The sequence below is a fragment of the Motacilla alba genome, chromosome 20 (assembly GCF_015832195.1).
Source record: "Motacilla alba alba isolate MOTALB_02 chromosome 20, Motacilla_alba_V1.0_pri, whole genome shotgun sequence".
In the NCBI taxonomy this organism is placed as follows: Eukaryota; Metazoa; Chordata; class Aves; order Passeriformes; family Motacillidae; genus Motacilla; species Motacilla alba.
The window spans coordinates 6527203-6555080 of record NC_052035.1 but is presented as its reverse complement, the minus strand read 5'-3'; the positions used below and the strand labels follow the sequence as shown (position 1 = coordinate 6555080).

The following is a 27878-nucleotide window of genomic DNA, read 5'->3' as shown; positions in this document are numbered from 1 at the left end:
TCTTCCTTTCTTTTGCCTTCAGCTGTGGGGTGGTTTCACAGGCAGACACGGAGCTGTGCAAGAAGAGTCCCCTGAGTTTGGGTCTGTGAAACCCCATGGGTTTGCAGCACACAGATGGAGGCAGAGGTAGCTGGGCACAGATTATAAAAGTCTGCCCCCACTTTCCCAGGTTTACTGCCCAGGAACCAGCAGGATTGGTGCCAGGGGGAAGAGGTGTTTTCCCTCTGCAGCACAGAACTACAGGAACAGTGCTGGTGTTTCACTGATCCCAGTGGAGCAGCCTGACTGGGACTGACCACCAGCACAGGGACAGGGCAGAGATGACCTGGGAAACTCTCCACTGGTGACAAATCATCTCCCTGACAGCCTGGAGGAGAACTGAATGTTACAAGTTTGAGATTTATCAGCCTAAACAAGGCCATAGATCAGCAGAGAAGTGGCTGCCAGACAGGGAGAATTGTCTGTGAGAAGTGATGGCCAGGGGGTGAGCACAGAGGGGTCCACAGCTCCAGCCCCCACAGGAAACGAGGATTTGGAAGCCAGGCAGGGGCCGTGGCTGCTGCTTTGGCAAAGGGCTCCCGGACTGGCTGGGTGTCATTGCAGGGCCATGCCTGGATGGTAGCCAAGAGCCTGCTCCCACTTCCCATGCCCAGGGGCAAACCAGCAGGGAGTTCCTGGACCTGGCTGACTGCACAGTTGGGTCTTTAAGCCCCATTTCCAGCTCTCCTTACCACAGAACAGTAATTTTGGCTCATGCTGACACACACACAGAGCTGAAAGGCAGTGCAGAAGGACTGAGCACCACACAGACCTCCAACAGTCAAATGTGGGCTAATCTTAGCTCTCTCTGGTCAGAAAATATCTGTTTCAGAGTTATATTTAGGCAGAGGAGTAGGGACCTGTTGGCCAGCTTCTCTCAGGGATGGGTGAGAGGCATTGGGTTCCCCCTGCAAGTGACAGCCAGCTCAGCCACTGTCACTGACTGTGCTGAAAGACCAAGGGCACTGCCTTAATCCAGCCAATCCTGACCTGCAAAGCTGCTGAGCACAGGGATGCTCCCAGCCCTTCTTTCCAGCTGAACACGGGCGTGCCAGACCTGTCAAAGCCTAACCAAGCACTGAATAACCCAAAATCCTTTGGGCAAACACTCCCCTGCCCACACTGATGGTGTAGCCCAGCAGCCCAGACTGCCCCTCTTGGGCTCTGAGCACCAACCAACTGTGCAAAACTCAGGAGACAGCAAAAAAACTGACGCCTTTTGATCAACAGCTGGAAAGGTGAGAGTACCCCGTGATGGCATTGCTGCTGCAGCAGTGCTACACAGCCCTCGTGCTCTGAAGGGAAAAGGACAGGGGAGCTTGGAACAACCCGGAGCCATAAATCCAACTGGGCTGCTTGGCAAGGGAGCAGGCTGGCAAAGTGCTCCAACTGGCAACAGGAGAAGGCAGCAACCGAGCTACCAAAGCCCCCATCACAGTGATCAATGAACCCCTAGCAGGGATTGGACACCACAGGCCACAGTCCCCAGCAGTCACCCTTGAACAGAAAGGCACAAGGATTTCTCTTTTAATATAAATTTGTTATTTTATTAAACAGGATTAACAATCAACTGTCCAGAATCCAAACAAGCAACTCTTCCTCAGAAACAATTGTTGGAGAAAAATGACCCAAAACCTGTTTCTTACCACAATCGTGTCCTTAAAAGTGATACTTTTGCTTTATAAAAGTAATAAAATCACTCTCTCATCTTCATTTATCTATCTATGTGTATATATGCACCACATACTTCAGAGATGAGTATTTTACTCTGAAGACCAATATGGAAGCCCAGGAAGAATGGAAATACTCCCAGCACACCATCACTGCTGGCTGAGACTGGACCAGTCCATGGTCTGTCCATGGCAAGACTGACCACGGCCCCTTTTCAAAGGCAACTTTTTGGTACAGTATCTTTGGAGTGAGCATCTTGGCAGAGCCCGATGCTAAAGCACACCACACACTCAGGTAAGAAAACAATGGTCTCTTCTCTGGCTGCACAGCTCTACTGCTTATTGAGTAAAAACACTATAATGCCATAAAATCACTAAGGAAATTTTGGTGAGTTTCTCTGTATAAATTCTAAACCAAACTGAAGATCTGACTTCTAGCCAGTGTCATAATTGAGTGAGAGAAGCAATCAGATGGGACCTGAGTCAATGTGTGACACTGGGTCCAAGTTAATTCACTTATTCAGCCTTAAGAGTGCCTAATGATTGTGTCAAATCAGAAAGAGGGCAGAATTGTTAAACCAGGCAATCAATCATGTTTTTTCCAAGTCCTAAACAAAGGTAAGAGGAAGATCAAACTGCAGTTCACAGGAGTTCTCCGAGATTAAAAAAGTGGGGAAAATCCCAGAAGGCAGATTTTGGCCTGAAGTGGTAAAATTATGTTCCAACTTCCTCTGCATGTGCAAGCATGGTCATGGCCAGCTGTGAGCACAGCTGAGGCCTGAGCCTAGGGTGTGCACTTCTGCAGCAGGGACATCGGCAGGCCTGATACATGGGAGCTCCTCCACAAGAAAGGACGCCCAAAAAATGGTATTTTGTTTTAAATGCCCTTTGGACTCGTGCACAGGCAGGGGCACCAGCTTGCAGCTTGTTCTTGTTCCAGTCTTGTTAGTACAAGACTAACCCTGGGTAAATATAGCTGTGACCAGGCCCTCCCAGCCACAGGGACAAGAATAAAGCCTCTGTGTCTGAAAGGGCTGCTCGCTCCCGGCCAGCACTAGCACACCCTGGAAAGGTGAGGATTAACCCAGGCCACAGCCAGAGTTGAAAGTGGTTATTTCAGCACTGAGGCAAGGGCCAGGCAGGTCAGTGGGACAGGACAGGTGAAACAGGGAAAGAGGAGGGGAAAAACCATAAGGGAGGTTCTTCTGTTTGCATTTGCAGCACAGAAACACCAGCAGATGGAGAAGGGAGTCAGGCCAGCAGGCAGATCCAGTCTGCTTGCACAGCAGCAGGACAGGAAGCTGGAGATCCATTCAGGAGAGAGATTGTGGGGTACAAGTAGCTGTGTGTGATAGTCTGATTCTGATGAGCACTGTAAGGATCAACACAGGGCTGCCAGGAACAGAGACTGACTCTGGGCACCTCCTGCCAGCGCTGCCACCGGCACAGAGCAGAGCCAGGCTCCTGTGAAGAAGGGCCCAGCTCCCCGCTGGCTCCCAGGGACGGGTCACGACGTGTTGGGGACCATCCCATAGGCTTCATACAGCTTGTTGAGCAGCTCCTGCTTTTCCTTCTCAGGTAAGAAGCTGGACTGGGCTGCGTTGATGTTCTGAGGAGGCAGAGGAGGAAGAAAGGGACATTAAGACACATCAGACATGAACACACATTTGTGCACATCCCAGCACCTGGCTCTGAGCAGCAACAGGCGAGGGAGAGTGTAAAGTTTCCACTCTCAGATTCATTTCCATGGCCTTATTTAATGCCAACTGCTCTGGCCCATCACTAGCAGCAGTCCCAGGAGAAATGAGACCAGCACAAAGCAAAGGTCTTTAAATACTCGGGAATTTTTGAGATATGTACTTTGAGCCTGGTCCTACTTTCCTGCTTATAAGGCCAGAGTGGAATTTTCTGCTTTCTATTAAAAACTCTTCAGCTTATAAAGAAAACCAGCAGGTTGTTCTGGGCTGCGCTGAGACACCAGCAGAGCACCCAGCCAAGGCTGACTTACAACTCTCTTGAACTCCTCTTCAGTGAATCCCATGTGTTCCTTCACGATGCCATAGTCCTTGTCAATGGTGGAGTTGAAGATGAGGGGGTCATCCGTGTTTAGAGAATAGTTGGCACGATCTTTCTTAAATCTGTAAGGAAATCAGGTTGAACTGGTGGGTTGCACTGGGTGTGATACTGTGCAGTTCTCAGGGTGAAATGCAGCAAAAGCAAAAACTTTGGGAGTGCTGGAGAAAACCACAAGGCTCAGCTTGTGCCCCATGGCTCTGCACTGCCAGGAGTGGCTGGGGTGTAGCTTCTCGTGCCCCATAGCTGAGAGCAGGACAGGAGGGACAGCACAGCCTCCCCAAGGGACCCCCACACCCCTCCAGCTGCACCAGGCTCTCCCATGCCAAGGTACATCAATGTGCTACATTGGCCTACATAATTAGATGTGCCTTAGCTTTGTAAAGCAATGAAACAGCTGTAAACAACCCAAATCCTGGTTATTTGAGATTTCACATAATTGAGAAGTCTTACTGTATTACGGGGTGTTTGGTGAAGTCCGGAGAACATGCTCCAGTGAGATAACTGGACCAAGGGCAGACCTGTTTGGGGGAGTTGAGCATGAAAACCAGAATCAACCACATGGATCTGAACCCCAGCTGTGGACACAGATAGCTCAGCACACTGTAAAACCAGATCAGAGCTCTGTTCCCAGCTGCCCCTCAGCACTGCTCTGACAGAGCACTGCATGTCCCAGGATAGGGATGCAAGGAGCCCACAGGACTGTGACAGGGGCTGTGGGGTGTTCCCCATGGCCGGTCAGTCACCAGCCCTGTGCCAATCACAGTTACAAAACCACCTGCATTCAGTACACATTCCCTCTATTAGTGCATATATCCATTCTGGGGAAAAGCAAAAGAAATCCTTACGTGCACTGTAACTCCCAGGCATTCCCACCCTGTAACCAGACTTGCTCTGGCACAGCAGCCTGATTTGTGGAAGGATGAGCATTCAGGCCTGAGGTGTATAAATCAGTGAACAAGCCCTCCAGAATTTATCCTTGGCCACACAAGGATCCATTCTCTCTGCTACATCCCTCCCACAAGCTGCTGTGCACACCAGTGCTCCTGGCAGCACAGACAGGCTTGTCCCCAACATTTTTCCTGTGGAGCTTTGGGCGTAAGCACAACACCCCTGTACCTGTGGTCAGCACCTGGGTGTCAGATCCTGTCCCTGGCTGCAGCATAGCCCGAGTGAGGGCTTGTTTTCCACTCAGCACCTACGTGGCTGTCACAGTCCCACCACACATCCTTACCTCAAAATGCATCTTTATTTTCAGCAGCTGCTTGTAGAGCTCAGGGTCCTCCACGACGTGGTATCCATGGCCAACACGCTCGGCCTTGAGGACATAAACTGCCTAGAGAGCACAGGAGAAGCACTCAGAGCCTCAGGCACAGCTCAGGCCCCCTCTGGCCAGAGCCCCCATCCCACTGCAGGTACAGCCCACAGCACCGAGCTGGCTCCTGGGATGTCCTTTGCCAGCCACCAGGTCAGATGTGTGCCCATGTCCCCAGGGTTCACTTTGCTGTGGATCTGGGGAGTTCTTGGGTGCCTCTGTGCCTGGTGCAGGGCAGTCACACCCTGTCCCTCTCTGCCCTGGGGCAGGAACTCCTCGTACCTCCTTGACCATGGCAGCCGGGCCGGCCTCCCCGGCATGGACAGTGCGATGAATCCCACACCTCTCAGCCTCCTGCAAGACAACGGAGAACACCTTCCTGTCCCATCCCCTGCAGCAAGGACAGCCAGCTCTGGGGCTGGCACTGCTCTCAGGGCACAGCAAGGCTCCTGTGCCAAGAGCCCACAGGTCACGAGCCTTGCACTCCAAGGGCTGCAAGAGCTCGGTAATGTCACACACAGAGACACTTAAAAATCCTGGTTATCTTCCACTGGAGCCCAGCCAGGCTCTTCACGGGCTTTTAACCCTGGGTGAGTTCACCACTGCCTCCTCTACAGACAGCAGCGAGCTCCGAGCTCCTCTTCCCTCCAACCACTTACTTTTCTGCATGAAACTTGCAGCAGTTCCATGCTTTGGGACTTTTACATTTTTGGCTAGCTGCAGCCACATGAGAGGGTGTAGAAGCACCCCAGGGCAGAGATGAAGAAATGCTCTGACACTGTAAGGGGCTGAGGGTGGAGGCAGCCCTGCCCTAAGGACCCTGTGAGTGCAGCTTTGGGTGCAGCTCCATGACCATCCTGAAAATTTCTTTGCCGGGGGTCACAGGCCACCTGGGCTTTGGGAAGCCATGGAGCCTGGAGGGAAGCCTGGCTCCTGCTTAGCTGGAGAAGGGCCACCCAGCTGGCAGCAGCAGACAGGCTGCAAGCCCCATCTTGCAGCAGATGTTCTTCACAGACATTCCTTCAGGGCTTTACACTCAGGAGTGTTTTTCAGTTTCTTAATATGGATGGGAGGTGGGGTTGCTTCAGCATCTCAGAGCCTGTGTGAGCCCCTGGCACAGAGACAAGATGCATCCTTCAGACAGAGGAGGCCGGACCTGGGTACTGCTGGCCCACCAGGGCAGGATGAGGCTGCCTTCCCATCAGCTAACGAAGCCCTGTTCCTGTGCCATTGTCTATAACCACCCTGTTCACCCAGCACAGCAGCGCGGGCCAGCCTTGTATCAGCTCCCACTGATGGGGTGACGACCCCAAGGAAGCCCCGTGTCCTTTCAGACCTGAGCACTGCTCGCAAACCACCACCCTTGGTGTCAGTGATGGTGCACAACCTCCTCCCCCACTGATGGTGGGGACTTACAACCCCGAATTTCCACCAGCAAAAAGGAGAGAGGCTTTCCCTTCCCTTGGAGCCACTGCAAAGGCTGAGGTTTGGTGAGAGCCAGGGATCAGGCTCCTGAAGCCATTCCAGTGTTTGCATTTGAGAAGATCAGATAAAAGCCCTGCAAATGTGCACTTTCTGCTCTGCTCCTCGGGTGATTTCTGCCAGACTGGAAAGGCCAGTCTCTTCCACCCTTGGCTGTGGTTTCACCAAGCCCCAGGAGCCAACAGCAGTGGGGTGGGGGTTGATTTGGGCTCCGTGTAACTCATGTCACACTCACAGCGTGCCAAGCCCCAGCTCTAAGGCCATGTTCTAGCAATGATGCCTGCCATTAATCATTTGGGAAACATAAACAAATACTTCTTCTATTTAACTGAATGTTTTTAATAGCTGCAACGAATTTTTAAGCTGTCCCAGCTGTTTCTCAGTTTGAAAAGTGTCCCTTCGCACACGTCCCCTCAGTATATATTCTTCTTGCAATTTCTTTTTAAAAACTTATTCCACAAACCTCATAAGCCTTCTTATGCTCAGAGTAATCCTCCACCTTCAGGGTCTCATCTCCAGCCAGGTCAACAGCCACCACAGAGTCATTCTGATACTTCTTGCAGAGCTCCACCACCTCTGGAGACCAGCCTGGGAGAGGCAGCACCAGGATTCAGGAGGAAGCATTCATAAGGGTCACACCTTCAGCATCTTTCTAAACAAATCCTGCTCCTATAGCTAGAAGGGTAGAGCTATTTTCTTTAGTCTTTTGATGCTCAAAAAAAAAAAAAAAAAAGCTAGCAAACACTTAGAAAGGTCTGTCATCTCTGTGATCTTCAGGCAGATAAAAGCTGCCAACTGATCAGTGTGTTGTCCGTGAAAGGGAAATTAAATGCATCCACCAGCTATAAAACTGCTCCCATCATGTTTTTCTGCTCACTTCAAGCAGGGGAAAAAATTAATTAAAAATCTTCCAAGCAGTGGTGACTGCTGCAGTTGCTCAAGGTAAGATGAACTGCACTGCCCTGGGGCTGTAACATGATGTGCTGGAGAAATCCCTCAACTCCTGAGCTATCATCCCTTCCCTGGCTGGGCAAGGTGAGGGTAAAGGCAGGAGCTGCCCCACCAGATGAAGGTGGAAGGGAGGAGATTGGGCTGGGAGGGATCTCTGGGGGGCCCTGTACTGCAGCCACCCCCGCCCTATTGCAGGGCATCCTTGACTCTCCCAAGGATTCTACTCCTGATAGGAAGGAGCTGGAGTTTTATCTCCTTGCCAGCAGTGAAAAAGAGACCAACATGTGGCCAACAACTGCTTGAGAGTTCTCTCTGATCAGGACAGATAACCTCTGAGAGAGAAACTGCATCTACCAGCCCACATAGCACTTAACCCTAGCAGAAAGGCCAAGAAACAGAGATAAACAGTTGTGTTAATAATTAACAGGCACCTGCTGTGTACAGAAAATCCCCAAATCATATGAACACACCAGGATGATGTGTGCAACTTCATCATCTATTTTTTCCCACCATTTTCCAACTTGCTGGGTTAGAGTCGTTATTTTATTAACAGGTTTAATATGAGTCAGTTCTGGCTGGTATCTCTGCCTTTCTCTCAACAGTTCATTAATTACAGGATGGCTTCTTACTGTGCAGCACATCCTGAATGCACTGTAAGGACTTTTTATCAAGCACAGCATTGGCTCTGGGTATCATCTGGTGCCCTGGGACACAGGTATGAGAATGGTTGCACCAGCAATCCCTCCTGCAGGGAAGTGCAGGCTGCACACACCCTTGGATGCTCCTGCCACCTCCTGCCTTTACCACTTGTGCACTGGCAGGGACTGTAAGTGCAGATCACTGTGCCTGTGCCTTACAGCTCTCCTGTTTCTACAAAGAAAAGCATTTTTCCCCCTAGAAACCAGAAATACAAGGATCAAGTTTTCAAAGTATTGTTTGGCGTTGACTGTGCAGGCAGGAAAAAAAAAACCAGAACACTCTCAAATCTACCAAGATTCTATCAGCTTCCAAGAATATAATTTTTGACATTCCTAGACACAAATTAATCATGTACTCACTAGGAAAAATCTTTCTACCATCTACCCTACTAAGCCTACATAAAACTGGTGTGAGATATGAAGATACTCAGAATAAAACCTTCACATAAAATAGTTACTGTCACACAGCCTCTCTCTGGCTGCATGCTTCCCCAGAGGAAGATGCTTGTGAAACTCAGCAGCCCATTGAAATGCTGGTAATTGGGTTTTCTTCCTATTCTGGGTCACAGCACCTGTTACCAACAAAGCTTTTTTTGTCAGAACTGCTGATTTTATAAAAAACATTTCTATGTGTGCCTTAAGTCTATCTGACTTGTGTTTTCAGCTTTAGCCAGCAGAGACTGGCTGCGGCCAGTGGATTCTCTGGCTGCCCCATGACCCAGGCTGAGGAAGGAGCATCCTGCTGTAGGACCATGAGCAGGGAAGTGTGAGATGTCATGCCTGGCTCTCCTTCCACGACCATTTGCTCTCAGACCTCCAGCCACTCATGGCAGACGCAAGTGCTCACTGTGCCAGTGGCTTTTACTGGCCTAAGGTGAGCTCTGGCCTTTGGGCAGGGAGCAGAGACCACAGCTCCCCCAGGGGAGGACAGAAGAGCCCCTTTTGTCCCTCTGGCAAGACCTGTCAGATACTGCTTGTACCCACAGACCCCCACTCCTGCATCCAGCAGACCTTTGCCCTGCAGTGAAAGGAGCAGAGGACCCCCAGAGACCCCCAGCACTGTCTGGTGCTGCTCCAGCCCCACAGACTGGGGCTCTCCCCACGCCCTGCAGGGCCCCAGCCCCAGGGATGTCGTCCCCCCCCCCCTCCCCCAGTCAGGGAAGGGAGCAGAGCAGCAGGGCAGCTGCAATACATTACTTGGCATATGGCGCATGCAGCATAGAATAGACCTGGCTTTGATGTGGAAATCCCTCTCTCCATCCTTCAGTCCCTGATTTACGAGCTGAACCACTTCATCTGGAGTGAGGTCCCCCCTGCAGGGAAGAAAAGCCATCAGCAAGAGGCCAGACACTTGCCAGGGAGGCATGCAGGAGCCAGAGGTGCAGCCCAGCATCCCCTCAGGAGGACAGGCTGCCCCAGGTTCCACTTGCCCAGTGAGACCACCCAGAGCACCTTTTACACCCACACCCTGGCCACATTTACCAGGTACAGATGTAACTTCTGTACCACTGAAGCAGGTACAGATGACACCAAGATGTAGAAAGGCCTTGTGGAACTGGGTGCCCATCCTGCCTGAGCAGAGGAATCCCCTCTTTGCCAGAGCATCTCATTAGGGCACACAATGCTCTGCAAGCCCAGGGCTCTGCACCCAACACAGCACACTCTGGAGGGGCCCCAGAGCCCAGCATCGATTTAACGAGAGGCACATATCACAGAGGGGAGGACATGAAAGGAAAGGATCAGAGCAGCAGCCCCCTCCAACACCACCCACCACCTCTGCCAGCTCAAACTCCCATTCCGTGGTCAGGCAGCCCATGTGTGGACATTTCTTTCCCTCTCACAGGGAAGGGCTTCAGCCAGAAGGCTGAGCACAGCTGCTCTGCACATGCAGACAGGGGACATGAAAACAGTGCAGCACGCAGAGGTGTTCAAGATGAAAAACCCTGTTTGGGGAGAGAGAGGGGGAAGCATGCTGGCTCTCGCTGCATGGGAGGACAGAAGATTTCTTACAGCAGCCTTTGAAGGCACAGTGGCTGACTGGCATGGGGACGCCTTCTCCATGCCCAAGCAGCACCCAGCAGCTCCCCAGCACAGCAGGATCACTCACTCAGCTTGTCCCCAGGGGATGGGAGCCACACCAGAGTTGGCCAGGAGGTGAGGGCTGTACCGCACCTCCACGTAGGCGACTCCTTCCTTTGCTTTTGTTTCCACAAACTCGTAGGCAATTCTCTTCACCGCCTCACGGTCACCCCTGCAGGGATGGCAGTGGGACTGTCACCCTCAGGGCCCACAGGGGACCTCCGAGGCTGAGCCAAGGGATGCTGCCAAGGGTTGAGGGGGAAAAAGCAAAGAGCAGGGTACTTACGCAATGGCAGGCATGTAGTAATTAAATTTCTCTAGAAACAGGGGAAGTGTCAGTGGTGTGTCATAGCTGACATACTTCAGGAGCTCCTCAACAGTATTCCCAGGGAGAGGGATGCCTCTTTTCCTGGAAACAAAGTCGCATGTTACTGACAGGGAAGGTTATCGCATTTTTAATCAGCCCATTTCATACACCAATTGCATCCGAAGCTGGCAGCATCAACCATCATTTCCTCACAGGAAAGATACAGCACACACTGTCCTTCCAAAACCTCCTCACGGATGGAGCCCTGGATCTCAGCAGAGAGGAAGGAGATCCAAAACACAAACAAACCGAAATACAAGCCCAGGCTGACCCGGCAGGAACACAGCCAGGGCACATTTTCAGCTTAAGAAGGAGTTCATCTAAAGGGGCTCTGGATTATTTCTTGGCACCTCCCAGACCTAGCAGCAGAATTGCCAAAATTCTTTAGAAGAGTTAATTTCCACTTATGCAGGCTCAAAGGATTAAAAAATCACGGAGATGCTCCAAGGCTTGGGATCACACAGGCAGAAGTGCCGTGGCTCACGGGTTGAGTGCCAGCAGCTCCTGCAAGGGAGCTGCTTCCTAGTCCAGCATCCTGGTGGCATCTCCTGTGACAGGAACACCTCCCACACAGGAACAAAGGGCAACAACCGCTCTCACTGAAGGGACAGACATGCTAATGCCCACATAAATGCTTCCAAGAGGGAAGAAGCCACCTTTCCCAGGAGCAGCTGGAATACCGCGTGGGTGAAGGCGTTCCTGGTGTGGGGACAGCTGAGATGGAGGGGGCTGTCAGCCAAGGGTGCTGCAGCTTCCTGGACAGGCTTTGCCACCCCCCACCCTCTGGTACCCTGCACAAGCCAAAACAAATTTGGAATAATAACCAGACATTTGTTTTTAATCCTCTTTCCTGCCACAATGAATTACAGCTGATTGATGGAAGAACTCTGCTAATAGAGACAAAACACCACAGCCAGCTTTAATGCTGCCCTGCCAGCAGCCATCCCAATGAGCCATGCAGGGACACAGTCCAAAGGACCCCTGGACTTGGTAAACATTGCTCCTTCCCCACTCAGCCAGGAAGGAAAGCAGCCCCATGCTCAGCCCTCACATGCAGTCTGCACAGATTAAGTTGCTGGCACTCAGCAGGGAGCACTCATCGCTGCCAAGGCATCGGTTTTCCTCCCTGCCTTGCCCTTTCCATGGCACTGACACCTCAGTCTCTGCTCCAGGAACTGACCTGCACCTTCCTCCACCTGCCACAGGAAAGTTTCCTGCAGCAAAGCCACTTCCCTGACCCGTTTCACGTGCTTCCTGAGGCAGTGCCTTCCTGCAGGCATCAGAGGCAGTGCTTTGGGATCATCCACACAGGAACCACTCCTCTGGATGGGGAGATCTGGTGGATCATGCCAATGTGCCTTTTGGAGCTGCTGCCGCCCCATCCAACCCTCCTTGTAGGTGGGATTCTTCTTGAAGCAAAGTGGCCAGAGAGGAACGTGTTTGTCCTCACTGCCACCTCGGTGTCCTCCCCAGAGCTCCCTCCAGCCACGGGCAGCACCATGCACACCATCCCACCACAGAAAGGGCACCTCTCCTGGGGACACCCAGTCCCCATGAGGGGTCTGTCACACCTCTGAGCCCTTTGGCTGAGCAGGAATGATGCAAAGGCTGACCCAGACCTGACGGAATTGGAGACAAGGTTTCTAAAACCAGCTGAGCTCAGCAGTGCACTGCCCAAGGGGGCCTGTGCATCCCAGCAGCTTGGGGTTCTGTCTACATGGTCAAACACCACCTAGCAAAATTATTTCCAGCTCTTTACCTTTAAAAATAGACCACAAGCAACATTCTGTGCCCAGGGTGAGGTTATCAAGGCAGTCGGTCCCTACAGCCTTGTGCACTGCCCCACGGGTTTGCTTTAGAGCCCATGAATAGCACAGCCTTGCTCCACACGAGGGCTGGCAGCTCAGGGGGATGCCAGGGCTGTTTAAAAATAAGAGGGAACTCAGCACACACTCAAGCAATGAAGGTTTGTGCCCTAAGAAAGGATCCTGGCACAGGATCCCCAGCCAGCCAGTGCCTCCTGGGTTCAGGGCTCCTACAATTCTCCTAGGGGACTACACTGGCATTTTCTGTTTGCAGGCAGAGGGACCCAGCAGAGCCCCAGGGAGTCAGCACCAACTCTTCTGTTCACTTGGACCTGTATTCCAGCCCTGCAGCCCACCAGCAGGACCCCTGAGTTCACCATGCCAGCATCCAGCAAGAAAATGGGATGGACAGCCCCCACCCCCCCCTTTCTCTGACTGCACAGCAAAAAGTATGGCCAGGCCCTGCAGAAAAAGCTACTCCAGAAAGAATATTTCTCCCTAGGACTGCACTGCCTTGGAATCCGCTGGGCTCACAGGATGTGAGCTACCTCCCATCCTCCTCAGAACTGACTTCCTCCCCAAAATACCAGAGCTGTGCCTAAGAGCACAAAAACCCTTACCCTTGCCACCTTCTTGATCTGAGGTATCAGTGACAGCTGGAAGAAATCTTGTTTGTTTTGCTTACAAATGTGGAGCCAGGCCCTCACCCAGGTTAATCATTCACCCGGTGCTTCCCACACAATCTACACTGAAGGAAGATGCACGTGGGCTCTGTCAAGGAAACAGCCTCTCTCTAAACCACTGCAAAGTGCTTCCCTGGCTCAGCCCCACACCGGCGTGACTCCTTGCCTGCTGCCACCAGGCAGACAGCCTGGAATTCAAATGCACATGGCAGCAGGGCAGGCAAGGCCACCCAAGCTGGCTTTTCCTCCCAAACCATGCAGCAGCACCACCAAGACAACGCTCCCAGCCTGCTGCCATCCCACTTGGTCTTGCGATTAGGAATGTGGAAAAAGAAATGAGAATACAGCACCTCTGCTGTGTCCTGGGTACACTTCAAAGGCAGGCAGCTGTTTATGAGACACCTTCTGGACTTTTCTCATGGTGGCTCCTCTGAGCTTGCCCAGCTCACAAACCCATGACCACCTCAGTCACATTCCTGCTACCAGGGAGGCCCCCCTGTCTTCTGGGGAGTGCTCAGTGTCCTCACACTGTGCAGTCAGGTCTGGGCAGAGACAGAACCAGCAGCAGCCAGGTTTGCTGCCTGCAGGAGCTCCTCTGTCACAGATCTGGAGGAGCAGAAGGGAGGATGCCTTTGTGCTGCAGCTCCCAGAGCTTATTTCCCTCCACAACTCACTTGCCAAAGTACAAGATGGTCTCTGGTCTGATGGCTCCATCCAGGTGGACGTGAAGCTCTACCTGCAACAAGAGAAATGGGTCAGGCACTCTTGAGCTGCAACAATAATTCAGAGAGAAGTAACTGGTGCTCACGTGGGTGTAAACGTAGCCAATACAGGGACAAAGTCATGACACATAAACATTTCTTAAATATAATTATTATAAAGTTTATTTTTCAATATCTATGTATTGTTTAAGTATTTTGCTGCAGCTCACACATTTAATGAATCTTTAGAAATTAATCCTGTTGCCAGTAATTTTGAGGAATGGCCCTATCCTTATTTAGAGTTCAGGAGGAGTGAAAAAAGCAAACTCCAAACACCTTGACTTTCCAGCTCGCTTCCTCCTTGAAATCACAGGAAGCCAAACCCTGATTATTTTGCTGAGAGTCATTACATGAAAACTTTGACTTCACTTCCAAGGATCAGCTCCTGATGGGTTGTTAATTACATGGCATTATCAGGGCTTACAGCCTCTCTAATCCTACACAAGGGGTCAGTCCCATGGCAAAAAGGTGCTGTAAAAAAATGATTATAATAACAAGCTGCCCCATAGAGCTAACAAGGTTTCAAAATAAAACACTTAAATTTTTACTCATTAAAAAGGGGACAGTAACTCAGGTCTTTTCACTCTGAAGCCCTATTTCCCCATTATTGCTGAAACACTGGATTTTGGAGAAAGAGAGCCAGAAAAGCAAAACCAAGATTTTTCCATTAGCCAGCTGGGGCTTTCGGAGGAACATGACAAATGTGATTTGGAAGTCCAACTGGGAAGGAAAATATTAGCTGTAAAATGTTTCGGCTAGATATCCATCTTTCCAGAACTGTTTTCTTTTAAGTAACAGAACAGCCTACAAAATACAGATTTGATTTTACTGTATTTTTGAATGAAACTGTAGATTAGAAACTTAACGCACAAGGTTCTTTTTAGTTATAGCATCGAGGACATTTCATTATAACATCTGTTTTCCTGCACAGATGATAGCTGCAGGGTGCCAAGGGTAAGAAAGGAGGAGGATTCAGAAGAGGACTGGATATTTGCATGGATAACTAAACTACCCAGGGTTACTAATTAAAACCCACAAACCCTCTGGCGTCAGGGTGCGTATCAAACAATAACTACGAGGAGCTGGGGGAAAACTGAGTAAGCGGTGCCTGCAAGTGTCCAGGAGCAGGTGACGTGAGCTCCTGGCACGGGGCTGGCAGTGCCCATCTCTGGGGCGTGCACTGATGCCCTTGAGCTCACTCCCATCCCCACACACAGCCCTGCACACCTGCCCTGCAGGCAGAGGCACCCGACTCTCTGCCAGGGCTTCCACTGGCCACTCGTGCTGCAAAAGGCAGGGCAGGGACAGTGCTGGGGCTCAGGCCATCTCCACATGACGGCCACGAAGCTGCCACTGGAACACTGGTGGGATGCAAAACGCCGGAGGGGCGAGCTCAGGATGGATCAAACTGCTGGTGGCAGTCAGGGGTCATGGATACGTCCACAGCCACCACTGACAGCAGATTGTAGAAGCACATCCCTGCCACTGCTGCTGCTCTTAAGATACCATCTGAATCTACAGAGAGGAAGATTTAAGAAGGGCAAAATCTGATCTTTCCCCTCTCTTTGAGTTATGCAATCCTGCTTATGAGGACTAAATGTCCTGCAAAGCAGCAAATAAAATAACAGGATACAAACATGGTCTGCATTGCCAGATGTAGATGCCTGGCATGTTTTCCACTCTTGAGTTCCAATTCTTATTTCAAAACCATGCAAGATCCACTCCTCGAGGTATTCAACAGCCCTCATGAGTTTCTGATGGAGTTACAGGCTTGAAATTTGCTCACATTGGATTTAAAAACAAAGCAACCTGAACCTGTTGAGGTCTTCTCCCTCAAACACTTTTCACAGGTTTCCTGCAAGAACATCCCAACATGACATTTCCATCAGTGAAAAAGCAGATTCCATGGCATCCTTCATCTATGTAAGTCACCTCCTCCTGCCTCTTCTGCAGGTGAGATGCTTGTAAAGCAGAAAGTTCCTCTCCAATATCAGCAACAGGCTCTTTGTCCCCTGCCAGCCTTTTTTTGGGGGGTCTGGAGACACTTACACCAAGTGCTAAGAAACCCTTGTGCAATGCTGTTCAACTCAAAAAGTCTTGGGTTTCCTCCAGACCAGTGCTTGAGAGCAGAGTTTTCTGCAGCTGTGAACTATTCCATGATGTTTAGATGGCCAAAGGACATCCAAGAGAAGATGGAAGTGTGCCTACAGGGCTCCAGATAAGGATGCAATCGGCAGAGGCACAACCCAGCAGCTCATCTGCCCTGGGCACCTTGCTTGCAAACCCTGAAGGCTTCCAGGTCCGTGGGAGGCTGCTCACCACAGATTACATTTCAGCTCTCTTCCTGCGTGTTTGTTTCGGGTAAACAAAGCACAAGTCTTTTCCACATACAAATGGGTGACACGACCTTGCCTTAAGCCAAGGAAAGTACCCAGATAAGGATGAAAGAGTTTTCTCTGAACTGTGGCTCCAGGGGACGATGCCTGAGCAAGCAGAAATTAGGTGAATGCAGGAGCCCAGGGCTTCTTCCAGAGCTCTCTGCTCCTCAGTGCACAGCTCCATGTGCATGTGCTCTCCCACCCCAAACCTTCCAATTTATTTGTAGAGAAGGCATGAGCACATACATTATATTGGGATCTCAACAGCTGGTGAAGGATCTGAACAGCACCACAGGCTGCACCAGCACTGGACAGGAGCCTTCAGCCATCCCAGCACCACTGATCATAGAATCACAGAAAGGTTTGGGCTGGAAAGGAACTTAAAGGTCATTTAGCTCCAACCCCCCTTGCCGTGGGCAGCGATGCCACCCACTAGACCAGACTGATGACTTCCCTTCTCACAGCCCAGCTGGATGTGGCACCACCTGCTCTGATGAAGCACAGAAAGCAGCAGAACTCTCCAGTGCTGTCCTGAGGAAGGAGCTTTGTTCTTCTCCCAGGTACAGTGAGGACCTCAGGACCAGCTTTGTGCAGGAACCCTTCAGTCCCTCCTGCACCTCCACTGACCTCCCACTAGCTCATCAAAAACCCAGAGTGTAATGCAATAAACCTTTTAGTTTCACTCCAGACTTGTTGAAAGCCAGAGGATGGGTTCAAAGAACGCTGAAAAGGCTGTAAATTGTGTGTCCTCAGCACAGACAGCTCCCAGCAAGGCCATCACAGCAAACCCAGCCATTTCCACTTTCATGCAAAAAAAGTTTTAGCTCAACCATGGCACGTGACTCATTAGTGCAGATATCAGCAAGTTGGTTCCGATTTTTTAAAAAAGGAGAAGTTTTAAGGGCTCTGGCTTGACTTCTCTGAAAAGTATTGTAATGTTTTCTTTGAGACGTAATAAGCCTCAAAAATAAATTCAAACACAAAATGAAGGTACTCAAACAAGTATGTTCCATTCCAAGATCAAGTCTGATTATTTTCATTTTAGTGAAATTAAGGGGAAAAAGTTAACCAAACACTCAAAGTATTTTCATCCACAGTCGACCCAACACAATTTCTCTATTATGGTTTGATCAGTGGACCATGGCAGAGCAGTTACCTGCTCAGCTTGCCCATTATGTGGCATAAAAAGAGCCATTCAAGCTAAGGCACTTGAAGGGTTTTCTGTATTAGGTGGTGTTAGGGTCTTTTTAAAAAAAGATATACAATGACCAAAGTCAGTCCCACCCTTTTATTGTGAGGTTTCCAGCAGACATTAATAGATAATCAGCCAGCTGATAGAGTTGCATCATTTTAAAACCCCTAACAGTGACTTTGCCCAGGATTATTTATCAGCCTCTTGAAAGATGATGATTTAGGCTCATTCTATTAATCTCAATGGCTGAAAACCAGGTTAATTACAGCTGTAATTTGTCAATTATTTGATAAGCGTGGCAAATCACTGGGAAAAAACAATTAACTATGTTCTCCTAAGTCTGGTTTTGAGGAAATGTGCTTTTAGGAACAAAGAGTTCCTCATCCTAAGTTCATCTCAAATGCTCATTTGGAAGCAGGAGGTGAGAGTGGCTCAAGAGAGCTGTGAAGTGGAAGCAGCACAGCATTATCCTCAAACCTGAGGACACCCCAAATGCACCTGAGAGATGTACCTGTAACATGCTGTAAGAGGTGAGCCTTTAAAAGAGGAGCATGGGAGACTACAAGCCCCACAGAGCTCCACTGCAGGAAACATTTTGCTTTCTACACATCTGGACAATGATTCATGGCTTTGGTGGCTGAGGAAGAAGAGGATGCTCCAGTGCTGAGCCCCCCCCTCCTGGCACCAACTACACCACTGACCTCAGTGTGAGACTCCTGGTGACATTAACAGGTGGTGGTGGCTGTGTGTCATCACAGGTGTGGTTCCCATGGGGTGGCAGGGCCATGTGCCCACCAACCCACCACAGAGCTCTCACCCACCCCTGGCTGGAGCAAGGCACCGCTTCAGGGCAGTAACCAGAGTCCTGGCACTTTGTGCAGCACCAAGAGATCCTCTTACTGCCACCTGCGTCTGGGAAGGTTATCCAAGAGCATCCCTGTACCACGCTGTAAAGAACTGAGCACACAAGGTACCACTGTGTAAGGCACGGCTCGAGCTCAGTGCAGCCTCAGCAGCACCAGGCTCTGACCATGCCAAGCCAGGGGTCAGGCTGGGCACGAGAAGTGGACGAGCCGAATCCAGCATCATCCTCAGCACACCATTGTGCTCCTGCAGTCCCCATGATAGGCAGGGAGAGTCTGCAGTGCTGCAGGACATCCACCAAACCCCCTGGGTACAGCCAGCACAGGCACTTTGGTACCACCCAGGCTGGGCCAGCAGCCACTCTTCTCTGAGGGGCTGACACACACGGAGTGCCTCACAGAACACCTCCTCTATTCCACCTGATGATTATTTTGCAAATGAGCTACACCAGTCGCTGGAGAGAGTGCTAGAAACCCCTATTCTCATTCTGCTGTCCACAACATGGCACGTGGAGCTGCAGGAGAAGACAGCCACATGTCCTGAAGCCCCCAAGCTTGGCTGGCCTATAAGAGGGCAGTAGCAAGGACACAGTCTCTTCTTTGGCTGTGGAACAGAAAGGGTGATGGTTGACATCACAGGAACATCAAACTTCTCTGTTCTTTTATGGCCTGAGATAAGCAGGGTTCAAAGTTGTCCTGCCACAACTCCCTGTTCATCACTGCAGTCACTGGGAGTCAGAGAGTTCCTGAAAAACGCAGAGGCAGCCCCAGCCCCACATTCAGCTGGGGCAGAAGCTGCTCCAGTTGCCAGAAACATCGCTAAAACACAAAACTGATCGTTCCCAATGGCAGAGGATCCAGAGGAATGAATAGGGCTCATTAACTGACTTCAGGCCCATTTTTTTCCCCCAAGCCTGACTTAGCAGGTTCACAGGACTGAAAGGGACTGCCTGAGTCAGGAAAACCAGTCCCATAACTGCCAATAGCCAGACAACAGAAGCCTGATCTTAGCAGTCAAACCCTGCAGTTTTTCCTAGGTAACTTTTCCTCTTTGGTATCCCAGTCTCCCATGCACTGGGAAAGTGGAAGAACAAATGAAAAAAGAACTTGCTTCTCTTGACCAGAAGTTTAAAATCACCAGGATGAATCAACAGCCTTTTTTCTTAGGGGAGCTGATGAAGCACCACCATCTCCCAAAACTGAAGTGCACTTAAAAAGACTTTAACCATCAGCAGCTGCCAATGCTCCTTGGATTTTGGTATCAAGGTTTGCCTGCTACTGCATGGATCAACTTCCTAGAAAGGGAACCATAGTGATGGAATGAAACATGAATCAGACCGCTGCCCTTTCCAACTATGTGAGACTTTCCTGGTACAAACTCAACTGAGAGATAAACACGGTTTGGGAGTGGGAGAGGATGCAAACAGCAGCAAAACCCCCCAGGCCTTTTGTGGTTTTGGAGACAATCTGCTTCTCTGGAAAAGCCACAAGCAGTTGCCACCACTCACACTCTCCCAGAGCAGCACCACAACTCTCACACCACTTTTCTTGGTCTCCTCTGCCTTGACTCCTACTTTCCCACAAGAGCCCAACCTGGCAGACCTGCTCCCTGTACAGCACCTTACCCAGACCACAGTGTGAGAGATGAGCCATCCTACAGCACAGGCAGTGTTCTTCATCAGATACAGGACTATTGCTAACCACAGCTGTTTCATCTTCTTCCTCCTCTAGGTTACAATCTAAATAACAAACACTTAACCATTTGATCCTACTAGAGATGTAGTATCCAGGGTATGGAGAGAGTGAAGGGCTGGTGCCTGCTGTCAGAGAGTGCTCCAAAGTGGTGTCATGGGTATCTGAGGAATAACTGAACTAAATGTGAAAAAAAAACAAAAACAAAAAACAAAACAAACAAAAAAAAAAAAACAACCCACCCAAATCAACCCCCAAAACAAAATCAAAGACACAAGTGAAAACACCTGTTTTAGCAGACTACGATAGAGGTTGGGATGCAGGACCCTTCAGAGCCTCCCCTTCCCCAGCCAGGCCACCTGTGCGTCCCCAGCCCGGCTGAGCCGCGTCCCCGGGCGGGAGCTGGATGAGCCTGACCCGCATGGCCCCGGCGGTGCGATGTGCGGGACACCCGGGACACCCGGGACAGCCCTGCCCGTCCCTGCGGGGACACCGGGCCGGGGCAGCGCAGCGCCAGCCTGGGACCGCGGGGTGACAACGCGCACCGAGCGCTGTCCCTCCCGGGGGCACGGACCCAGCGAGCCACAGCTCCCGGCCGGCTGCAGCCCCGGGTGCGGAGAGCAGCTGCGGCCGCCCGGCTCCGGGGCACGACCGGAGCGCGGCACCTCCGAACCGGGCACGGCACCTCCGCCCCGGGCACGGCACCTCAGCCCCGGGCACGGCGCCTCAGCCCCGGGCACGGCGCCTCAGCCCCGGGCACGGCGCCTCAGCCCCGGGCACGGCGCCTCAGCCCCGGGCACCTCCGAACCGGGCATGGCACCTCCGAACCGGGCACGGCAACCCCGCCCCCGGGCACGGCACCCTCGAAACGGGCACGGCGCCTCCGAACCCGGCACCCCAGCCCCGGGCACGGCGCCTCCGAACCGGGCGCGCCACGTTCGCCGCTGCCGTGCGCAGCACCTCGGTGCCGGTGCACGGCCCAGCGCCGCCAGCCCACCTTGGGTCCCCCGAAGATTCTCTGCGCCCGCTCCATGCTGCCGCTGCCGCCGCCGTTGCCGCCGCTCTGCCGCCGCCGCTCCGCGCCCGCCCCGGCCCCGCTCTCCCGGCCCCGCCGGCCCCGCCCCGGCCCGCCCCGCGCACGCCGGGCCCGGGGCAGGCACGCCGCCACAGAGCGCTCCGGCGCTGCGGAGACGCTGCCGTGCATCCCCTGCATCCCCTGCCGTGGGCAGGGACACCTGCCGCTATCCCAGCCTGGCCTCGGACACTGCCGGGGATCCAGGGGCAGCCGCAGGTTCTCAGGGCAAGCTGTGCCGCCCTCACCATTCTCACAGGGAAGAGTTTCTCCCTCACATTTAAAGTAAACCCACCCTTCCTGCAGTCCCGCTTTGGTTTCCTTCAGGAGCTGAGGGCCCGGGTGGACCTGCTCCTCCAACGATAACAATGGCAGAAAATGGAGCTGAAAAAAATGATAGCTTGGCCTGAAGGACAGGAAAGCAATCTGCAGCTTTGATTTCAGTTTTAAGCCAATTCAACAATGTTTGTTTTAACCTTTCCTGTTCTCAAACCTGCTGCTTAGTGACTCACTTTATTTTGTCTGATGGCTTTTGGTCCACCACATCTACTTGCAGCTCCTGCAAACTCTCACTTAGCTTTCCATTTCCTATTTTCAGTGACCTGGCCATGTTTTATGCTGCTCCTCTGCCTCCTGCTTTCCTCTCCCATGGGTGATGCACATGGCAGCCCACATCTTTGAAGACAGTGAGGCAGAAAGCCACAGAATCACAGAATGGTTGGGAACCTCTGGAGTTCATTCAGTCCAGCCCCCTGCTAATGCAGTTTCACCTAGAGTAGGTTGCACAGGGTCATGTCCAGGTTGGTTTTGGGTATCTCCAGAAAAAGACACTTTCAGAGTAATTATGCTTCCTCCTCTCTGCATGGGTTGTCTGATTCTGGGAAGAGCAGAGTTTCAGTCACTTCAGACCTAGCGTCCCCATCTAGCCAAAGGTAAATTTTCCAAATGGAACCTTCCCTAGATTGACCCTGGGGAACACCCCCGGGACCCATGTGCTGCCCTGGGTGAGATGAGGTCTAAGATTCCCAGGAGGCACCGAGCAGGCAGCTGGTATTTCCAAAATCACTGCAGAGACAAGCAGCACAGTTCAGTTCTTCACAAGAGGAGTTCACCTGCCCAGGTGAGGCCATCCCCAGACCACAGGCCGGGTCTGCAGGGAGACTTGGAGACAAAAGTCACTATATCCATGAAAAATACTATTGTTACTTGCTCTGGTGCGTAAGCAGAGAAAGCACTTGGGGCCGTGGTTGTGAACACTACCACAAATGGTTGCAAAATGAAGTTTCCTCGTCTCCTTCCCCAGCTGTTTTTACTCCAGATGGACACTGTTTGTGGAAGCTGGCAGCAGGGGATTAGCCACGCAGAGCTCTGCTTGTGGGGATGGGGAAGGCTGGGTGCTCCTCCAGCCCTGTGCTGTCACAGCCAGGTGACAACGAGGGGCCTGAGAGCAGGGGCTGCAAGCTGGTGCTGGCACTGCTTAGTGAGTGCAGGACATGGCACAGGCTCACTGCTCCACAGGGAAATGTCACCAGCCTCCCTTGTCACTCCTCCCCAGCTTTGCCATGAGAGCAGTGATGGAATTTCTTCCCCAAAGCCAAGCAGGCATTGAGAAAACAGTAGTTTTTCAGCTCAAATCCCAAGGTTATTTGGGTATGTGCACTGCCTGTGGGAATAGCCCAGGGCTTGGCTGATGTGGAAGGTTCATCACCATGTTCTCCTTTATTAAATACAACCTTTCAGGGATGCCCTGACTGCATCCATGCTGCACAGACAAAGCACATTAGTCACAGCTAACAGGCAAAAATATTCTTTACAAATAGTGACTGGCAGGGGAAAGTAATCATTGGCTGCTGCCAAGTGTGGGGCCAGCAGCACTCAGCCTTCCAGGCGGCTGTGGGATGGAGCAGCACTGACCAGGCTTATGGAAAATGAGCAGGAATAAACAGCATATATTTTAAAATCGTTTCAAGCTCCCAAAGCTTTGAAAGAGCTGAATTTGGAAAACACACCCCTCCCCTCTCTGGGTGTGCATAGATGGTTTGGGCACAAACGAAATGGTCCAGGCAGGGTACAAATTAGGCACTGGATGTGAGACTGCCCCTGGGCAAGGAGAGCTCTGGCTCCCATGGACCATTTCACCTGCATGTTGTGGGCTTTTTTTATCAGGCACCTGAAAAACATCTATTTTGCCTAGATAATGACTCACAGCATCACGTATTTGACGTCTGACTTCTGGTTCAAAGCAATTACAACAATAAATAAACACAATAAATGGCAATTTATTGTATTTAATTACAACAATAAATAAACAATGGTGGAAATAGACAGTGCTTTACAGGGATCTTTTGTGGGCACAGCCCTGCTCGGTGTGCCATGTACACTGGGAGGACAGAGGTCAATTAAAGCATTTATTTGAGATTAGAGGCAATTACAAGGTAAAAAAAAATAGCCTGCGGGTAATTTTCTGCTGGGAGGAGAGTTGATAGCAAAGGTCAGAGAGAGGCAAATGGAGCTGAACTGGCCCCATGGACTGGGAATGGTGCAGTAAGGGGTTTTTGATGGGTTTTTTCCTGCTTAGCAAATACACGTGTGCTGCAGGCTCAGCTCTTTCCAGGAGTGTCAGCACAGTGCATTCATTGGACACAAGTGTGTGGCAGAGCCTTAGAAACACGGCTTGGGCTGATTTTAATTGACCTGACCCTGATCCACTTTATCCATCTTTACCACTGGCTTAATTGGGTGGTTGCAATAGCTGCTGGGCTGTTGGTATTAAACCTGTGTTTCCCTGTGAGAACACCACATCTCTCTGCAGCCAGAAGCCTCAAATCTGTCTTTTAATGGTGAATTCCCACTTTGGAAACCAGAGAGGCACAAAGAGGGCCCTGTCTGGACAAGCACAAGGATGCTCTGGGGCCATCCTGGAGGAAAGCAACTGCTCCTCTGTACGTGTCTGGTCCCTGAGGTTAACTGTTTATCTTTCGTATTTTTAGGGAAAATTCCAGGCAGCACAGTAGGGGTAAAACTGATCTTGGAAGTTATTCCAATGCTTATTTCCCAGGAGCTATATTTAAACCTGTTCCCTTTCTCTTGCCCCCAGTAGTTAATACCAGCTGTGTGTCAGGGCTGCTGACACCTGCAAGCAGCTTTCCAAAAATAATAAGAAGTGTGTTTATGCTGGGCTTAGATCTTAAAAAAGGCACTTTTCTATTTTGGTTTGGGGATTTTTGATTTTTGTTGGGTTGTTTTTTTGTTTTAGGTTTGTTTTCTTTTTTTTTTTTTTTTAAATCAGATACCAGTATCTCACTACAGCCCATTCCAAGTGGCTAATGGAAGAAAATGTGTTTAGTTTCATTAATTCTATCAGTATAAATGCCAGTGTCACGTATAAATATGACAGAATGCTGTACTGGTCAACTTTGCCAGATAAGACATTCTCAGCCCAAACATCCATTGCTCATGCAAAATTTTTGTTTTTGAAACAAAGCCTTAACTTATCTCAGCAATTCCCATTTAATTTCTGCAGCTTCCCTGCAGGGCAGGGAGAACCTCTGCCCCAGGGTGAGCCACCACTGGAGTCACTGGTGGGAACTCAGCTGTGTCCCATTTGGCTCCTGCTGGGGACCATGGGATCTGTGGTCAATGGGAAGGGCAAAACCCTGCTGAGGATCCACCCTGCTCCCCAAAGGGACTTCATTTCCCCTCTGCTCTCAAAGGAGCTGCAAGCACACACAACCATGGCCTCCAAGAGCAGAAGCAGATCCTGCACTACCCCTGGTCTCAGGCAGACTCTCTCCCAGCTCTCCACCAGCAGGGAGTGAGTGCTGGGCTTTTCCTAAGGGAATTGCAACTACAGGGCCAAGAGTGTCAGAGAAAGCAGAGAGGGCCACCAAGCAGCTCCTCGGAGGGCTGGTGACACTTCAGAGGCACCAGTGGGCAGACCCCTCTGGGGGGGCTCCTGTCAGGCACTGCTGACAAGGAAACCACAACCCTCACAGCCCTAAAACAACACCAGCCTGGAAACAGAAAGAACCTCCACAGTAGAAACCCCCTGAGACACACCCCAGGGAACAGATGAGGGTTAAACAGGTTGCATTTTCCCATCTTGGGGCATTTTTGAGCAGCACAGAAATTCACACCCAGCTGATGACATGCCCAGCGTGGGCACAGCCCAGGATGCAGCCACTGGCAGAGCCACGTGGGCTGCTGCAAGCCTGCTGCACTGATCCCCTAACCAGATTAGGGCTGTGGCACAGAGGCCAATTTGCACCCAGCATCGTGTATTTCAACCTATTCCGAGCATCTCCTGGACAATAAGGCTACCTGAAATGAGCTAGGAGGGAGTTGGATTTCTCCAAATCCCACTGGCAAAGAATGCACCCCCCAGGGCTGGTATATAGCCCAGCTTTGAAAGTGAGAATGCGGAGAGAAGGCAGAGAAACACAGTCAGGGCTTTGGGCTGTGGGAAAGAGCGGTGGTCTAAGTCTGGCAGTGTTTCAGATTTGGAAATGCCTCCCTAGAAAGGCCCACCCTGGAAGCTGTGGGATGTCTAAGGATAAAGGCAGCCCCACTCTCACACACCAGTTTGCGTCCCAGGTGAGAGGAGCACACAGTCCTGCAGTGCAGAGCAGCCTCACCTCAGCAGGGGCACCACCCTTCCCTCTGCTCTGCCTGCTTTGTCAGCCTTTGTCACTGCTCAAATCCAGTGTTCAAGAGCAAGGCCTTATCACCACAAACGGCAGCAGGGTTCACCTTATCAGATAGCTCAGCCCCTCCTGGGCTCTTGAGCTCTGGCTGCCCTTGGATTTCTCTTGTGGGTAAAGAGGAGGAGCAATCTCAACCCTGTGGGTAGAGACAAGAAGCCACCTCCACCCTGTGGGTAAAGATAAGGAGCCACCTCCACCCTATGGAAAGATGTGGCCCCATTCCTCTCGTGCCAGTGCTGCCAAGAGGAACTGAGAGAAAGCTGAACCAGCCACAGCAGCTAAGACAAAAACCTCACCAGGGTGTGATCTCTGCCAAGGACAGACCAACATCATTTCATGCCAAGATTATCCTGAGGAGACAGGAGATAAGGGGGTGGGTGGGTACAAGGCTGCCCTGGCCGAGTGCACCCATCACCTTCACCGCAATGGATGATGCCTCAGGTTCTGGGGAGAGGCTTTGCTGCGGGGAATTACTGAGCCTGCTGCTGCTAGCAACATTGGAACCACCTTACTTATGGTGGGGTGGTTCCCCCTCCTGCCTGGGTCAGTGCCCAGAGACCCCACCGTGCAGGACAGGGGACCCTTGTGGTGCCTGCACACCATGGGGCTCCAGCCCAGGTACACACCAGTCCCTCCCTGTCCTGAGCCCAGTTTTCACAAAGAGAAGCCCAGAGATGAGAGCAGCACGTGAGCCAGGCATGTTCCAGCATATCCCAGTGGGTTCCCCCACCGTGCTGGGCAGGTCTCAGTGCAGCTCAGTCTGATTTCCAGCAATCAGAACGTGGGGACACGTTCCTCTTTTGTGTTCCTTAGAAGAATAAGCACGTCCTGATCACAGCTGGGTGTAGCAGAGCTGTGACTCAGCAATGCAGCTCTGCCACCACACACCAGCAGAGACAAGATTTGCACCCAGATTCACCCTAGTCTGGTGCAACAAGCTCCTCCTAAGGGTTTTTAGCACCATCTCAAAAGGTTCAGCTCACCTGCAAACCAAAACCTCCACAGGAGCAGCACTGCTGTGTGCAAGCTGTGGTTGGAACATGACCCCAGGGCCCCACTCTGACCTTCCTGCCCTCTTCCACAGAGCTGGAAGAGCCCTTCTGGGCCTGGCCCTGAGCGCCCCGAGCCCACAGCACAGCCTGTTGCTCTGGGAGCTGTTGGGGAGGGGTGGAGGGAAGCGTTCCAGGCCCCATCCAGAACACATTTCCCCCCCCACCCCTTCCTGCAGCACTTCTCTCCAGGGAATTCCACGGGAGAAGGACACCCTGCTCCAGCAAAGGGTCACTGAACAGGGCAATAGAGATGCAGCTCCCAGGCTGAGCACAAGCCCAGCTGTGGCCAGGGAACACATGTCTCTATTCAAGTCCACTTTTTGAATGGGGACCAAGAGACACACGGGCTGACACCTCTGATTTTATCTCTGCAGGGCAGGCCCAGGGGAGCCAAGGCTTTTGCAGTTTTTCACGTATGCAAAGCTCCCCAGCCCCAAACCCACAGTGCTCCCGAGCTCTTCCCCCCATTATCCAGAGCTGAACGAGGAGCAGGTCTCCATCCTCACAGGCAACTCACAGCTACATCCAGCGAAGGAGCTAGATCAGATGTCACACCACGTTCCATGGCCGGGTGCTGCCTGGGAGTCGCGGAGTCACTGGGCAGAGTGACAGGGATCCCGAAGGAAACCTCTGGCCAGGGTGCTGTCTGCACACCCAGCAGCTGTGACCAGCAGGACAAGCTTCTCTGTCCCCTGAAGAGACTGATGGCTGGGCTTTAACAGCATATGTGACACTGTGGAGGGCTGAGCTGCTCTCCAGCCCTCAGGGTAAGCAGGTAATTAGATTATCAGCACACACCAGACGCTGCCACCCGGGCCACTGAAGGACAGAGAGGAGCTGAGGACAGCGTTTCTCAGGACTGTGGTGCCACGGGTCAGCACCATCCTCACTGGAATGGCACAAAGAAAAAGAAAGGGAGAATGCTTTTGCCAAATCTGACCTTCTTAGAGACAGTTTGGATGGGATGTTGCACCAGGAAACACAAATGATCAGCGTAACATTG

At 51.6% G+C, this 27878-nt stretch overlaps 1 protein-coding gene across 4 annotated transcripts; it reads right to left on the bottom strand.

Annotated features, from left to right (window-relative positions):
- Positions 1-131: 131 nt before the first annotated feature.
- Positions 132-27587, bottom strand: ADA (adenosine deaminase). Of its 4 annotated transcripts, none has more exons than XM_038158961.1 (11): positions 27393-27587; positions 13837-13898; positions 10594-10716; positions 10336-10479; positions 9426-9541; positions 7043-7167; positions 5380-5451; positions 5017-5118; positions 4236-4303; positions 3718-3847; positions 132-3318 (listed from the first exon to the last, which is right to left on the bottom strand). In XM_038158961.1, the coding sequence occupies exons 1-11, from the start codon at positions 27438-27440 to the stop codon at positions 3217-3219; spliced, it is 1092 nt and encodes a 363-aa protein (XP_038014889.1). In that variant the 5' UTR covers positions 27441-27587; the 3' UTR covers positions 132-3216. The 4 variants fall into 4 exon arrangements, with proteins under 4 accessions (XP_038014889.1, XP_038014891.1, XP_038014890.1 ...); XM_038158963.1 differs by having other exon boundaries at positions 27382-27448; XM_038158962.1 differs by lacking the exon at positions 27393-27587 and adding an exon at positions 21046-21105.
- Between the last annotated feature and the right edge of the window lie 291 nt (positions 27588-27878).

Bases quoted from the DNA above. Each gene is read 5' to 3' on its own strand.
- ADA (XM_038158960.1), bottom strand. From the start codon at position 20,071: ATGAAACAGCTGTGGTTAGCAATAGTCCTGTATCTGATGAAGAACACT. The intron at 13,899-19,981 runs GTAAGGTGCTGT...CTCTTGTTGCAG, and splicing joins TCTCTCACACTGTGGTCTGG to GTAGAGCTTCACGTCCACCT. The intron at 3,319-3,717 runs GTAAGTCAGCCT...CTGCCTCCTCAG, and splicing joins AAGAGGAGTTCAAGAGAGTT to AACATCAACGCAGCCCAGTC.